At 43.9% G+C, this 17,033-nt stretch overlaps 1 protein-coding gene across 2 annotated transcripts in view; it reads right to left on the minus strand.

Moving 5' to 3' along the window:
- Positions 1 to 17,033, minus strand: part of acsl3a (acyl-CoA synthetase long chain family member 3a) — a 73,293-nt gene that overhangs the window by 30,399 nt on the left and 25,861 nt on the right. For both annotated transcript variants that reach the window (XM_038273126.1, XM_038273125.1), the window contains exons 4-7: positions 11,448 to 11,557; positions 10,973 to 11,111; positions 4,054 to 4,204; positions 2,285 to 2,408 (exon numbers count right to left, since the gene is read on the minus strand). In XM_038273126.1, coding sequence (XP_038129054.1) covers positions 2,285 to 2,408; positions 4,054 to 4,204; positions 10,973 to 11,111; positions 11,448 to 11,557 — 524 coding nt within the window. The remainder of the gene's footprint in view (positions 1 to 2,284; positions 2,409 to 4,053; positions 4,205 to 10,972; positions 11,112 to 11,447; positions 11,558 to 17,033) is intronic.

Below are 17,033 nucleotides of genomic sequence, written 5' to 3' on the forward strand. Positions count from 1 at the left end.
CCTGGTCCTTCCACCAGGCCTCAGCCAAATGGGACATGCCTGGAACAACTCCCGAGGGATTGTTAGGGTTAGGGATGCATTCGGAACAGATGCCTGAGCCTCCTCAGCTGGCTCCTTTGGATATGGAGGAGCAACAACTCTACTCTGTGCTCCTCCCAGGTAACTGAGCTCCTCACCCAATCTCAAAGGGTGCGCCCAGCCACCCTGCGAAGGAAACTCATTTCGGCCGCATATATTCGCGATCTTGTCCTTATGGTCATTACCCAGATCTCATCATCATGGGTGAGGGTGAGATTGTAGATCGATCGGTAAATCCAGAGCTTTGTCCCTCGACTCCGACTCTCTCTTCACCATGACAGTCCTTAACAGCAACTGCATCACTGCCGACGCCGCACCGATCCATCTATCAATCTCACGCTCAATCCGTCCCTCACTCGTGAACAAGACCCTGAGAATTCCTTCACTTGAGACAAGGACTCTCCACCGACCTGAAGAGGGGAGTCCACCTTTATCTGGTGGAGAACCATGGCCTTGGATCTGGGGCTGTTGATCCTCAGGTCTGCCTCGAAAAAGAGATTGTAGTTTAACAGACCTCTCTGCAGCTTCTCTACTGTTACCCACTCTTTACTCCATCCAGACAGCGTCTTGCCCACGACCAAAATCCAATAAATTAGCAAATATTCCCAAAGGAGTAAATCATGATAATCTAATTAAAATCAAAATAACTCCAATTGGGGAAAAAGTTAAAACGATTAAATGTGGTCTGTTTAACATAAGATCTCTTTCCTCTAAAAGTCTGCTAGTTAATGACTTGATTTGTTATAATCACATTGACTTGTGTTGCCTTACAGAAACCTGGCTGCAGCAAGAGGATTATGTGAGCATAAATGAGGCAACTCCTTCAAGCTATTTAAATTTTCACATCCCCAGAAGTTCTGGGCGAGGAGGAGGAGTAGCAACAATCTTCCAGTCTGACTTACTGATTACTCCCAAAACAGTTAATACCTACAACTCTTTGATCATTTAACCCTTAATTTCCCTGATCCAAATTGCAAAACAGGAAAACGTCTTCTTTTTGTAACTTTGTATCGTCCACCAGGTCCTTACTCTGAATTTTTAGATGAGTTTTCAGAGTTCCTTTCTGATTTGGTATTAAATACTGACAGGGTCATCATAGTGGGGGATTTCTCCTGCCTGGCTGTGTGTTTCCTGATATGCAGGATGTTCAATCAATACACTAGGTTGTTTTAGAAAGGTTAGAAGTGATGTATGTCAGCTGAATAAAAGTTTCGAAAGCACACCCTCCCCCGAAAAGAAGAACTAACAAATGGAATATCTGCCCCAGTTATGCAAATATTGTTTTTATTTATTGCAGCTCTAAGTACATTTTCAAATGGTGCTCCCCCTGCAGGATATTTTAAAGATAGCACCATTGTAAACACTGAATGCCCTCCATGAGCCACTCACCCCACAGCTACATGTTGTCATGTTTGTCTCCCCACAGACTAAATTCTTTTTCCTAATCCAGATCTTTTCCTTTCCTCCTCAAACAAAGATTTCCTTTGCCTTTTCTATCTGGCTACTCCATGTCATAAACCCCCAGATTGCAAAGGTGATCTATAATCAGCTGTGGGGATAGCAGTGATGGCGTGTAGCTATTGATGCCACTGGCCTCACATTGGGCTGCTGTAAAACTGTTCTTCTAACTGCGAGAACAAAGCTGCCAGCGGGTTATTATTATTATCATAAGTGTGGTTTAACAGCCAAGGCAAAAGGGGGGAGTTTGCAGACACTTGAGTCGTCTTATAAACACTGAGCTTACCATCACAGGGACAGAGGTTTAGTCTAAAAAAATGTTTTTTCTTAACAAATCCCTTGAGAATATGTGATTTATCTTCTAACAGTTTTCACACCTGGAGGGCTGCACAGTGTCTGGGTGAGAGGAGTTGTTTTCTTTTTATTAAGGATTGTTTGGAACAATCATTATTCTGCATCATCCTGGATCATTCTGGACTCTGTCCCAAGGTTTGTTCAACATTTTCCTCTTTTCACTGATGAACTCCTTGTCTAGATCAGAACATCAAGCTGTGTCTCATGATCCATCTGGTCATCCTCTTTGCAAAATTTAATAAAGTGTTGATTGAGTGAATTACCACTGATTTCCCTTATTTAACTGGATTGATTTGTTGAAGACTTTTTTTATTATGACTGAGGATAAATTAAGGCATAAAAATGCTGCTTTACTGCTAAAAGTAGTTTATTGTTGGTGTTTCGACTGGGTTACCTGGTCAGCAAGTGTTTGAGGTGAGGAATAGCCGATCCGGCAGCCATGGGAAATGCAGACAAGCTCTGCACACAGCTCAAGCACATGAGCCAGAGGGAGGTACCCAATGTAGGTATCCTCTTCACTATAAGCACAAAGACACAGTTCTCATGAAATGAACTTCAATGGGATTTCAATGGACACCTACGTTAGATTCCACTCTGGAACAACCCTTTTTCCAGTGTCATGCAAAACAGTACAGACAACGGTCACATAATCCATCATTTAGAAAGTTACAAACAGAAAGTAAAAAAAAAAGTTATAAAAAAAAAGTTCAAATCAATCCTCTGGACTTTGTTTCCTCGATTGAAGACGTTTCTCTTCCATCCAGGAAGGTTTTTCAATTCAAAGTGTCAGACATAGCGTTTAGTTCCAGGTTTTATCCAGCAGCCCAACAAAGCCTGGTTTTAGTTTAGAAAACATGCAAATAGAAAAGGATGAACGGGTCCCCCCCTTTGGAATGGGGTTCGTATGGCTTCTTTGTTAGCCTGCAATGCCCCATACCTGTCTATGTCTCTGAAAGGGGGGCGTTAGAGGGAATAGTTGGCCTGGCTGAATAGGTGAGGTCTTCTGTTCCCCTGTAAAGGGGGTGGGGCTGCGATGATAGCGAGAACAGATTAACTGAATTGCTGTATTGTAGGTTTTTGAAAGCTAAAGTTTGAGTCCACCCCTATTCAGCAAGGCTAACAACAACTTTTTGGGATGGCTATGACCTAACCAACATTGTTGCAAAGACAAACTTTATTGTCATTTGTATGTATTTCATTTAATGAACAACATAAAGCATCACATAACTTTGAAGTAAAGGAAAAGATAAAGAGCATTTCTAGTATTTTAAGTGTGATGTGACACAGCGGAATAACAAAAATGTTCTTTAATCAAGTAATATTCAGACTTTCATACATTGCTGATGAAGACGCCCCCTACTGGCTGCATGTTAGAACAACAAATGAAAGTGTGAATGGCGCTCAAATCCTGTTCTGTCCCCATTCTGTACAGGTATAGAATAAATGCACTTCAAAATCCAAAATACAAGAGTTTATGAACAAAAATACACAAAGAATCAACTGATGAGGTGCATCGCTAAGAGTTCCCAGATATTTGTTCCGGTTCCATTTTTGCTTTTCCTTCGACTTTGTAAATTGGCACCACTTACTGTTTGCCAGTCACATCATTTAATAAGAAAATCATTGTAGTTTGGAGGCGTGATGCGGCAGTATGTAGAAAAGTACAAGAGAGACAAATACGTTGGTAAGACTGCGTGCACCGTTTGTGTTGGTGGGAATGACCTCTGCTAATGTAGTACATTTTTAAACATGTTTATTTATGAGGTCTGATAGAAGAGGCTGTTAACCCTCTAATCTCCACCTCCTTCAGTCGGACTCCCATCATCCCTGAATGGTGCTTGACTGCCTCCTGATCACATTTTCTCTACACTCCCATGGGAGCAAGCTTGGTCCAGTGTTTACTGGAAACAGTGGAGTTTGCATCGTAGTTCTTACTTCATTTATTCAATTTCCCTAATAAATTTAATTGTAATTAGAAAAGACTTGCCAGTTTTTTTGGTTTATTTTGTTTTTAAATCAAGTTTTCTTCTTTACAGTTGTTTTCAGTATAAATCATATTGTAATTTAAATATTGCTTCCAATAATGACCAAAATGCCCATTGCAGGAAATGAAAGACAATCATGGATTATTAATAAATAAGCAGTCATTTAATTTGTCATTACCTCAGGTTGGGGATCCTCTCAGCCATGCCTGTAATGCTGGCAATGATGTTGCTATGGGAGATCATGACTCCCTTCGGAAGGCCGGTGGAACCACTGGTGTACATGATGACTGCGATGTCTGATGACAGAGGCGGCTTACGCTCAAACTTTGCTGAAGTGACATTGAAAACAAGCATCTGTTAAATGAATAATTTCTTTTGTGAAAAAGATCATATCTATGATTTTTGTTGTCATATTAAAACAGCAACTGAAACCTTATAAATAGCTAGAAAACTGCAATAAGTCCTCATCTGACTGTGGAATAAACAGGATTTGTATTTTGATCTTATTCATATGAGACCAAATCAGAGAGAACTTGGCAGTGATTCTGAGAAGTGTTGAGAAATGGACATTCCAAAAAGTTCAAAATCAATCCTCTGGACTTAGTTTCCTCGTTTGAAGACGTTTCTCTTCCATCCAAGAAACTTTTTCAGTTCCAAATGTCAGAAATAATGTTGAGTTCCAGGTTTTATCCAGGAGCCCAATAAAGCCTTGTTATTGTTTAAAAAACATGCAAATAGAAACGGATGAACGGGTCCACCCCTTTAAAATGGGGGTCGTTTGGCTTCTATGTTAGCTTGCAATGCCCCATACCTGTCTATGTCTCTGGGGGGGTGGGGTGGGGGGGGGAGTTGCACTTGCAAGTCAGCAAGTGCTGGACAAATAATGGTTCCATAAATACAGGACATGAGTTTCTACTGAATAAATATAGAGATGAATGACATTATAAACAGGATTTTAATAATAATTTGTCCTATGAATATAATATATAGATAACTAGTGTTGTGAACAAAATTTACAGCTAGATATGTACCGAATATAATATGCAGGTGGATATTACTATAAATAGGGTTTTTACAGTTATGTACAATAGCATAATATACAGATGGCTTTTACTATAAAATGAATAAATAAAGTGTGGACAGAAAGTATCTAAATTAAAGAGCAGTGGAAGGTAATTGCATATTACAGTTAAAGTACAGTATTGCAAATGTATATGTAAACAATTGGTGCTGTGAATAAACAGTCGGCAGAGCAAATATAAGCAGTCGGCAGTGGAAATCAATATTCCGTCAAGGTGAGTACACGATGTGCACGATGCATGTAAACAGTTGTTACAATAGTAACAGTCAGGAGTGCAGATGAACATTACAGTCTTGTAAATAACAGAATAACAAAATGGAGGTAGGTGTGAGGAGGGAGAGGAGAGTCTATCAGTGAGGGTTTGAGTTCAGTAAAGAGACAGCTCTGGTGAAAAAGCTGTTCTTTAGTCTTCTGGTTCTGGTCCAGAGGCACTTTAACCGCCTGCTGGAGGGCAGGAGAGAAACCAGTCTGTGGGCTGGGTGGGATGAGTCCTTAAGAATGCTGCGGACTCCATGTAGGCAGCGTTTCTTCTGGATGTGCTCAATGGTGGGTAGTGAAGTTCCAGTGATATGCTGGGCGGCTTTCACCGCCCTCTGCAGTGCCTTGCACTCTGCAACAGAACAGCTTCCGTACCGCACTGTTACACAGTTGGTCAGGATGCTTTCTATTGCACAGCGATAGAAGTTCACCAGGATAGTGGAGGGAGCTGATTCTTCCTCAGTGTCCTCAGGAAGAAGAGACGCCGGTGAGCCTTCTGGACCAGGAAGGAGGTGTTGGTTGACCAGGAAATGTCCGCTGAGATGTGGGTCCCCAGAAACTTGAAACTGGAGACACGTTCAACAGCTATTCCATTGATGTGGATGGTGTCGTGGGTCCATGATGAGCTCCTTCGTTTTGGTGGTGTTGAGGAGCTGGTTATTTTCAGTGGACCATGTGGCCAAGTGCTTGATCTCCTCCCTATAGGCAGTCTCATCATTGTTGCTGATGAGACCGATCATCATGGTGTCGTCCTCAAACTTGATGATGGAATTAGACGCGTACACCGTCTTGCAGTTGTGGGTGAAGAGGGAGTAGAGAAATGGGCTTAGCACACAGCCCTGTGGTACACCAGTGCTGAGTGTGATGGACGTGAAGCAGTTGGAGCCTGATCGGACATTTTGGGGTCTGTTGGTCAGAAAGTCCAGAATCCAGTTGCACATGGAGGTGTTGATGGCCAGGTCTTAAAGTTTGGCTAATAACTTCGCCGGAATGACAATGTTGAATGCTGAGCTAAAGTCAACAAACAGCATGCGTGCATAAGTGTTCTTATTGCCCAGATGTGTGAGTGCAGTGCCATGGATACTGTGTTCTCTGTGCTCCTATTGCTGCGGTATGCAAACTGGTGTGAGTCAAATGTGGATGATACTAAGTCTTTCAGGTGTGCCAGGACCAGCCGCTCAAAGCACTTCATTATGATTGGTGTGAGCGCTACAGGGCGGTAGTCTTTAAGGCACTTTGGGCTGGAGTGTTTAGGCACTGGCACAATGGAAGCGCATTGGAAGCATGTTGGTACAGCTGCTTGGGCAAGAGACAGGTTGAAAATGACTGTAAAAACCCCAGTGAGCTGCTCCGCACATGCCCTGAGTACACCTCCAGGGATGTTATCTGGTCCAGCTGCCTTGTGCATGCAGATCCTGCTCGGTGCATTGCAGACATCTGTGGAGGAGAGTGTGATTGGCGGGGGGTCAGCTGAGGATTTCAGCTGGTGGCAGTTTCGCTGTTGTCTCTTTCAAAGTGAGCATAAAAGTCAATCAGCTCATTCAGGAAGTTGACATCAGTGGCTGCAGAGGTGTAATGAGTGGGTTTAAGTGTCCCTCTATCTTGAGCTTGTAGCAGTACTTGGCCTCTTTGCCCCTTTTCAGGTTTGCTCTGGCTGTGCTATAGGCTGGTGCATCTCCTGATCTGAAGGCAGTGTTGCGTGTCTTCAATAGGAGTCGCACCGTCCTGTTCATCCATGGCTTCTGATTTTGGTTTGTGGCGATCTGCTTCTGGGTTGTAAAATTGTCAATAGTGGCATAAATATAATCCAGTACAGAGGAGGCGTAACAGTCAATGTCTGTGTGAGAGCCACTGGTGGCTTGAGAAGCAAACATACTCCAGTCTGTGTGTAGGAACCTTTCCTGAAGTGTTAAATCTGCTCCCACAGGCCACACCTTGATGGTCTCCGCTGATGGCTTCACACAATTGATGAGAGGTGCATATTTTGGGGTGAGGAACAAAGTAAGGTGATCTGACTGTCCCAGTTGGGGAGGGGTGTCGCAACGTAGGCTCCAGCCACGTTTGTGTAAACATGGTCTAAAGCACATGTGTCAAACTCAAGGCCCGCGGGCCAGATGTGGCCCGCCATGTCCTTTTATGTGGCCCGCTAGAACTCCCACAGCCGTCATTTTGATGGTTCTGAGATTTTAAAGGGAAAGAACTATATTTAAAATTAAATTTATGTTGCTCATGTTAACTGACTTTTTCAGTTTCTATATTTCCTTCATTTTCACTTTTTTTTTAATACAATTAAAACGTAAAAAATAAATATGGTTAATTCTACCTCGATCCCCCACAACCGCCATTTTGACGGCTCAATTAGTTGCATTGTAAATTTCGTTGCCTAGCAACCAACATTCTACCTAGAACTTTTTGGCTAATATGGAAAAAGTGGCATTCAGAAGAAACCTAACAGCGAAACAGGCTTTAGAAACGCTTCAAAATATCGATGATAGTGATTCGGGCGGAGGGGGAGAGACCGATGAGGAGGACTGGGTAGGAAGCGGCTGTGTGACACGTGTGTTAGAGCAACAAGCAAGCATTTGTTTTCTATGCAACTGTAATTGTCACTTGAATGAGTTATAATAAATAATGAGTTATTTAACATTAAGGAGTCGTTACATTTATTTTACATTACATTCAATTATATTTAGTTACATTTATAAGTTACATCTGGCCCTTTAAGAACAGCAATTACGCTGATGCGGCCCTCATTGAAAATGAGTTTGACACCCCTGGTCTAAAGTTTTGATTCCCCTGGTTTGGCAGAGAACATGCTGGTGAAATTTTAGAAGCACTGACTTTATGATCTCGGTGCTGCCTGGGAGCACTTCTGCCCGGCCGAGCAGAGTGCAAAGCCTCAGGTGTTCTGGCTATCTCAGGAATGAGTCCAAGGTTGTCCACAAGACTGTCAGAAATTCGTAAACCAATATCCAAAAGTTCATAACGGGTGTACGATGTAAGGGCACGACTGTTCTGCACGCACACACCCGAAATGAGCAAGAATGTCCCCGCAAAACTGCAGAATCTGGAGAGCCACTGTTTAACCTAATTGTGTGAAATCACATCATTTTGTTGATATAAATTAGAGCAGCAAAATTACATTTTCAATTTAATTAAAGGCCACAAAAGCCATTTCTAGATCGCAATGAGACTGGATTTCTGGTCACATTACATTCAACGTCAGTAAGAATTTTTCTTACTTCCTAAACAATAAACTCTTGACAAGAGATTTTTCAAGGCCATGAAAATCATAACGCTATGAGAATATACCCTACGATTGGTGCAGAGAAACATTAAAATAAAAGCTTTTGAGAAATTCTTTCTTTTCAGCTTCATATGAGGAAACATATTTTATAGCTAAATTATTTTGAACTTCATAAACAAGAAATTCAAGTTACTTTTTTAGAAACAAATTAAGGAAAGTGGTATTCTTCATCAATGTTTTGATTGAAAAAGTAGCCATTTTTACTTAGAATTGGAGAAAACATAAAGTAAGACGGTAAATAGACATTTAAAGCCTCTTCTGTTTAGGCAGCTCAGATCAATCAAAGGTTTCAAATACATTCCTGAAAAATGGTCATCGTACAGCAGTGAGTGGTTCTGATGAGATGCCAGGTCATGTTCCTGGAATGTTCTGCGCCTGAATGCCTCTGCAGATAGCTGCACTGATTTATCAGCTAAAATACTTTTCTGTTAGTCTATAAACAACATAATGTGACAAAAATGTGTTTTTATTTGGCAAATATTTATTATTTCTTTTTAATGTCTAAAAATCCGAAGTTAGGAATCTCAGAAAGCAAATAGGTGATAAAGAGAAAATAAAGTGTCTTGTCGCCGTGCTTACCCCCATTTATCAACATCCAGAGAGCTGATGTCATGTGAAATTAACAGCGCTGTGTGTAAACATTACCCTCCCCCAGATCCCAGCGCTCCAAACTCCCTTCCTAATCCTACCTCTTTCTCTCTTTATCCGTGCATGACATTAGCAGCTGGTCATGCTGTGGGTCAGCTGGCTCAAAGGGCTTCTATAAAAGGCGAGCAGAGTGAGGGGAAGGATGGGGAAGCAATGGCTCTTTCACATCCGTCCACTAGAACAGAATGTTTGCTATCGAACCTAATCTGACACAGATGTCAGAACTTCCTCATTCACATGACCTTTCATAGCAATTCATCCGCACCCTGATACCCATCAGAAACCCCATGACGTTTACTTTTTTAATTAGCGGCAGATTCAGTAAATCATCAGAAAATGTAACCCAAACAAAATGGATCAGAGGGATTATGTTTGATAAAAGTTTTAGATTGGAAAGGAAACGGCAATGAAACTGCCACCTATTGTTTAGGACTTTATTTAGGTAAAAAGCCTCTAGCTGATCAAAAATACTCATCAAGAGTTATGATGAAAATGAAAAACAATTCAATTATTTATTGCTGTAGTGTCAGCTGACAACAAGTAATCTCAATGTATAACCCTGACCAGGCCATTCTACTTTTAGAAATTCTAGGAACCACTAGTAAACCTGCAGACTGAGAGCGAAGTGCTCTGTTAGGAACATCAGGAACAATCAGATCTCTGATATCAGATGGAGCTTGGCCATTTAAGGCTTTATATGTGAGAAGGAGGATTTTAAATTCTATTCTGGATTTAACAGGAAGCCAATGAAGAGAAGCCAGGATAGGAGAGATATGATCTCTCTTTTTCATTTTCATTAGAACTCTGGCTGCAGCATTTTGGATCAGCTGAAGGCTTTTAACTACAGTTTGTGGACTTCCTGATAGTAAAGAATTACAATAGTCCAGCCTTGAAGTAACAAATGCACGGACTAGTTTCTCAGCATCACCCCTGGACAGGAGATTGCTAATTTTTGCAATGTTCCTCAGATGAAAAAAAAAGGAAAATTTGTACTGGTTCCTAGAATTTCTAAAAGTAGAATGGGAGATCTTTTAGTTCTCAGGCTCCTCTCCTGTGGAACCAACTACCAGTTTTAGTCCGTGAGACAGACACCCTGTCTACTTTTAAGGCTAGGCTTAAAACTTTCCTTTTTGATAAAGCTTCTAGTTAGTTCTGCTCTCTCTGCTTTTTCTCATCGTAGCTTCATCTGGTCTGTTCCTGTTTGGCTGTGACTCCATCCTGGAGAGAAATATCAGCTGTGCTGCTGCCATCAACACCTTTGTTTCTAGATGTTGGAGCTTGGCCTGTTTTCCAGTGTAGTCCTGTTTCTCTGACTGTGACTAACTGGATGTGCTCTCTTCATCCTCTGACATGGGAGCTGGCTCGGAGCTCGTCTGCCTGGCTGTGTGTTTCCTGGACGGGGCCACCTGTGGAGCTGGTTGACAGTTGCCTTTTGTATCTATGCTTCTTTTTCTATGTCTGCTTCTGTCTCCTTGAACCCCAGTGGGCCTCAGCAGATGGCCGCTCACACTGAGCCTGGTTCTGCTGGAGGTTTCTTCCTGTTCAAAGGGAGTTTTTCCTCTCCACTGTCGCTACAAGCATGCTTAGTGTGAGGGATTGCTGAAGTATTAATGAGTCAATCAGCTGGTTTTCCTTAGATAGAAAACTTTGAATCAATCTGACTGGATGATCTGGTTGAATCGTCTCTATAAAGTGACCTCAGATGACATGATGTGAATAGAAGCTATAGAAATAAACTGAATAGAATTGAAAGTGGAATTTTCTTATGTCATTAAGGAAACATCAGATGATCAGATTACGTACCATACTCCGGTTGGGCTCCTAGCTTTTGAACAGTGGCCATATTGCAGATGCTGATGCCCCGAGGATAGTCGGGCCATGTGGTCGGTGTGTTGTCCACCACGATGATATTCTGCAATCTTGGAACCTCAGGCAAGATAGCCTGTTATGCATAAATAAAGAAATAACATTTAAATGTAAATGGAACAACAAAACTTTCATGACTTAAAAGGAGCAACTTGTGTATAAGGCTGTAAACATTTAGACAGAGAAAAAATGAACTAGGTTTATTTATGTATTTAATATTCTCACTCTTTACTGTTTTTATAAGCATCTAAAAGTTGAAAATTTAAAAAGCCAAACCTGATTACTGTCTTAAAAAGTTCTGCAAATACAAATAGACATAACATGCAATAGTCTTGCCTAACCACTAGGTGTCATTACTCCTCTAAATCCGCCATCATGTCAAAGTCCTCCCTTATTCAGACGACGTCATCACCTTCAGTCTGTTCTCCAGGAGTTCTTTGCTGGTGATAATATGGGTGACCTGAGCCTCATTCAGTCCATGAGCAATGGCTGGACCCCCCAGGGTGGAGTACAGGGTCACCACTGAAACAGAAATTACTTTAACTAGACCAACAGCAAGCAGGCCTAAATCACTTTAACATCCAAATGTATCTGCACACATAACAAATCTCAGCAACATGTGCTGTCTGTTTGTCTAAACTTTTTGCAAATATAGTTTAAATTTAATTCTGTTATTAACTGAAAAAACTATTAACTGAAAAACCACTAAAAAAAAGTGCAAATATGTCAAATCTTCTTTAAAGTCGACAATGTAGCCTTGTTCTCCGGTTAGAGTTCATCCTTTCATTGTAAAAGGTTTCCTGGTGTTTTAGAAAATGTCTTGAAATTTTTCGGAGTAAAAATTAATCCTCCCAAACTCCAGCTTTTAAATTCCACGTCTTAAACTCGCTTTAACACACATTTCTACTCCTTGGTTTTTAGCACATGTTGAGACTTTGCTCTTCTTCTCATGTTTTTTGTACTGTTATAATTTTTTCTTCCATGTTTGAAAGGATGGTTTATTTTTGTCTGTACATCATTGATGTTTTTTGAAGTGTTTTTTTTATTTCCATTTCATAGTAGTAGAAGTAAAAGGTAGGAAGATGTAGGATTATGCTGACATAAAGAAAGAACAGGGAGAAACGTGAAAGAGAAGAAAGGAACAGAAGAGGTTCCTGCTCGGACACAGGCAGCAGTTTGGGGGACTTCACATTCTAGCTTCCTGTGCTCTAACTAGGCCTGTGTCTGCGTCTATGTTTGCCTGTGTGTCTGAGCAAAGGCCGTAACACCTCACGCCCTGAGAGTTTAACAGTCAGATGGGCCTCAGATGAACACGGATGCTAACAACCAGAGAACACTCGAGAAAAATCGTCTTAATTAAAGAGAAATCAGAGAAAGCTGCTCTGGACTTCACTCCATAAGGTAACTGCATGCAGGGTTCCTCTGTTCCAGATGGACTTAACCCTAACCATTACAGGCTCATTCCTCACCCCAACCCAAACTAACCTAACACCTAACCATAAAACAGCAATCTCCCCTAAAGGGACCTGACCGAGGTCCCCACAATGTAGTAGAAAGAAGGCCACACACACACCGGGGGCCTTGGCTGACTCCTCAGAGGCTCTGTCAATATCAGATGCTCATATCGACTCTCTGACCCCTCTTCTGACGCCATTACCCCTAGCTTGCCTTGTCTTGTTTCCTCCCCATTGTTGCTTTTTCCAAACCTTAGCTCCTCTCTACACCAAGCGTTACAAACTGCCTCTGGCTTTTTCCACCGTCACAGTGAGTGTTTTTTAAAAGAGCTGGGTGTTTTACTTTCTGGACTCATACTCACCATTTTTTAAAAGGAGAATGACAGTTAAATGGAGGTTAACCAGATCACATTGATAAAATAAACATCACTTAGTACACAATCAAAACAATTCAATGAAGTGTTTTTGACACTTAAACTGGACATATAAACTAAAACCCATTGTATTCTATAGTAAGGAATATATTAAAGGTATAGAGGACAATCATTTATTTCCAGATGGATCATCTAAATAAGTGTTCCTCCTAACGGTCAATCATTCTGGTCATATGTTTATTTAAGGCCATCCTACATGCTGCCCATGCAGACCTTCAGGCATATATCCGTGGTGAGCAACGGTTTCAGTCATTAAAGCTCACCTTTCTCACCGCGGTTCTTTGAAAATGGCCGAGGGTCAGAAAGGAAAAAAGGTCAACGAAGTGTATAAGAAGAAAAGAAATGCCTCAGAGGAGGCAGATATTTCAGTCGCTACCCAACAGCTGCTGCTAACAAAAATGGCGCAGGCACCTCGCAGTGGACCAACGAGGAGCAAAAAGTAGTGATCATCTGTCTGAATGGTCAGTTAGCTGAGTTCACCATGAAGTTCACTATCTAGTCCCCGGTCTATATAGTGATGGAGGGATTTAGGGGTTAAGAGGGACATTCAGAAATAGTAAGCTTCTATGAGAACAGCAACTTCTAAACAGAGCGTGCGGGAGGTAAAGGGTACAGGGTTGTGCATGTGCATTCTGTTTAAGTGGAGAGGGCGGGTCTTTTAAAAAAATTTATAAATTAAATACCTTTAAAAAATAAATCAGGGCGGGCTTCCACCAGGGGAAAGCAGCTAAAAAGCATTTTATTTTAGAAATTATTGGGATCTGGAGGCTTGTCTACCTTTCTCCACCAGAGGGCGCCTGAGATCTTCCTCCTGAGAGCATGAGCTGACTTCTGCACACCTGTTTCCCATCTGCTCATCATGAGGCCTTCTTAAGGAGGAGGAGGCTGACACTTCCCTGCCAGAGTGTTTGCCAGTAATGGTACCAGCAAACCTGAGCCAGCTAACTCTGATCTGTTTCTCTGAATTTTTTGAAAACCTGTCTGACCCTGTGTTCTTCTGCCTCTCAGGTCCTGACTATCTGGTTATCAGTGAAATCCTGGAGAGAACTATAGCTGCCTGGAACCTGCCTGTCTGCCCTCCGCCTTAGCCTCCGTCTCTGCCTCTGCCCTCAGCCTGCCAATCAGCCTCTGGACCCTCAAGGTTCCCCCCCTGCTGGTCAGAATACCCTCTGAGCAGGTATTAACTCAAACCGCCGTTCAAACTGCAAGTTTCCTGGATCCACTCTAACCGACCTGTCCTCCTCTAGTTGCTTCCTTCCCGTGACCAGCCTGATGAGCCAAGACGCCGTTCACATTTCACTGTAAACTTTGTCAATAAATCTTTTAACTTTTTCCCTGTCTCCTGAGAGTGTTTCTGCATGTGGGTTAGGACCCCAACATGACAGAAATGGTGTAACCTCACATTACCTGACATAACAAACCAGCTCACATAACAACAACAAAAAATTAAGTGTGACATTTTTATTTTTCTATTTACAGCTTATTTTAGATGTACACCAACAGACCACTGCAGGCATGCTTAGTGTCAGGGATTGCTGAAAAGTCAATGAGTCGATGCAGTCAGCTGGTTTTCGTTACTACTCTGAACCAATCTGACAGGATGATCTGGTTGATCTTGATCTATAAAGTGACTAGAGATGACATGATGTGAATTGGAGCTATAGAAATGAACTGAATAGAATTAATGCATGGCTGTAAAGTAATGTATGCTGTTGTATCTATTTAATCCTCTGTGGACTTTAAGGCAATTAAATTGATGATGGCACTGCAGAGTTGTGGGTGTGCCTGGGACTGTTTTACAGACCTTCCGAGGGCAGCCTATCAGCTGTTTTACAGACCTGCCGAGGGCAGGCTGTCAGCTGATTTACAGACCTGCCGAGGGCAGGCTGCCAGCTGTTTTAAAGACCTGCCGAGGGCAGGCTGCCAGCTGTTTTACAGACCTGCCGAGGGCAGGCTGTCAGCTGTTTTACAGACCTGCCGAGGGCAGGCTGCCAGCTGTTTTACAGACCTGCCGAGGGCAGGCTGTCAGTTGTTTTACAGACCTGCCGAGGGCAGGCTGTCAGCTGATTTACAGACCTGCCGAGGGCAGGCTGCCAGCTGTTTTAAAGACCTGCCGAGGGTAGGCTGCCAGCTGTTTTACAGACCTGCCGAGGGCAGGCTGTCAGCTGTTTTACAGACCTGCCGAGGGCAGGCTGCCAGCTGTTTTACAGACCTGCCGAGGGCAGGCTGTCAGCTGTTTTACAGACCTGCCGAGGGCAGGCTGCCAGCTGTTTTACAGACCTTCCGAGGGCAGGCTGTCAGCTGTTTTACAGACCTGCCGAGGGCAGGCTGCCAGCTGTTTTACAGACCTGCCGAGGGCAGGCTGCCAGCTGTTTTACAGACCTCCCGAGGGCAGGCTGCCAGCTGTTTTACAGACCTGCCGAGGGCAGGCTGTCAGCTGTTTTACAGACCTGCCGAGGGCAGGCTGTCAGCTGTTTTACAGACCTGCCGAGGGCAGGCTGTCAGCTGTTTTACAGACCTGCCGAGGGCAGGCTGTCAGTTGTTTTACAGACCTGCCGAGGGCAGGCTGCCAGCTGTTTTACAGACCTGCCGAGGGCAGGCTGCCAGCTGTTTTACAGACCTGCCGAGGGCAGGCTGCCAGCTGTTTTACAGACCTGCCGAGGGCAGGCTGCCAGCTGTTTTACAGACCTGCCGAGGGCAGGCTGCCAGCTGTTTTACAGACCTGCCGAGGGCAGGCTGTCAGCTGTTTTACAGACCTGCCGAGGGCAGGCTGCCAGCTGTTTTACAGACCTGCCGAGGGCAGCCTATCAGCTGTTTTACAGACCTGCCGAGGGCAGGCTGTCAGCTGATTTACAGACCTGCCGAGGGCAGGCTGCAAGCTGTTTTAAAGACCTGCCGAGGGCAGGCTGTCAGCTGTTTTACAGACCTGCCGAGGGCAGGCTGTCAACTGTTTTAAAGACCTGCCGAGGGCAGCCTATAAGCTGTTTTAAAGACCTGCCGAGGGCAGGCTGTCAGCTGTTTTACAGACCTGCCGAGGGCAGGCTGTCAACTGTTTTAAAGACCTGCCGAGGGCAGCCTATAAGCTGTTTTACAGACCTGCCGAGGGCAGCCTGTCAGCTGTTTTACAGACCTGCCGAGGGCAGCCTATAAGCTGTTTTACAGACTTGCCGAGGGCAGCCTGTCAGCTGTTTTACAGACCTGCCGAGGGCAGCCTATAAGCTGTTTTACAGACCTGCCGAGGGCAGCCTATAAGCTGTTTTACAGACTTGCCGAGGGCAGCCTTTCAGCTGTTTTATCAGACCTGCCGAGGGCAGGCTGCCAGCTGTTTTACAGACCTGCCGAGGGCAGTCTGCCAGCTGTTTTAAAGACCTGCCAAGGGCAGGCTGTCAGCTGTTTTACAGACCTGCCGAGGGCAGCCTGTCAGCTGTTTTACAGACCTGCCGAGGGCAGACTATCAGCTGTTTACAGACCTGCCGAGGGCAGGCTGTCAGCTGTTTTACAGACCTGCCGAGGGCAGGCTGCCAGCTGTTTTAAAGACCTGCCGAGGGCAGGCTGCCAGCTGTTTTACAGACCTGCCGAGGGCAGGCTGTCAACTGTTTTAAAGACCTGCCGAGGGCAGGCTGCCAGCTGTTTTAAAGACCTGCCGAGGGCAGGCTGTCAGCTGTTTTACAGACCTGCCGAGGGCAGGCTGCCAGCTGTTTTAAAGACCTGCCGAGGGCAGGCTGCCAGCTGATTTACAGACCTGCCGAGGGCAGGCTGTCAGCTGTTTTACAGACCTGCCGAGGGCAGGCTGTCAACTGTTTTAAAGACCTGCCGAGGGCAGCCTATTAGCTGTTTTACAGACCTGCCGAGGGCAGCCTGCCAGCTGTTTTACAGACCTGCCGAGGGCAGCCTATAAGCTGTTTTACAGACCTGCCGAGGGCAGCCTGTCAGCTGTTTTATCAGACCTGCCGAGGGCAGGCTGCCAGCTGTTTTACAGACCTGCCGAGGGCAGTCTGCCAGCTGTTTTAAAGACCTGCCAAGGGCAGGCTGTCAGCTGTTTTACAGACCTGCCGAGGGCAGCCTGTCAGCTGTTTTACAGACCTGCCGAGGGCAGACTATCAGCTGTTT

The sequence above is a fragment of the Cyprinodon tularosa genome, unplaced genomic scaffold (assembly GCF_016077235.1).
Source record: "Cyprinodon tularosa strain WSP-4 unplaced genomic scaffold, ASM1607723v1 ctg859, whole genome shotgun sequence".
NCBI classification, from domain to species: Eukaryota; Metazoa; Chordata; class Actinopteri; order Cyprinodontiformes; family Cyprinodontidae; genus Cyprinodon; species Cyprinodon tularosa.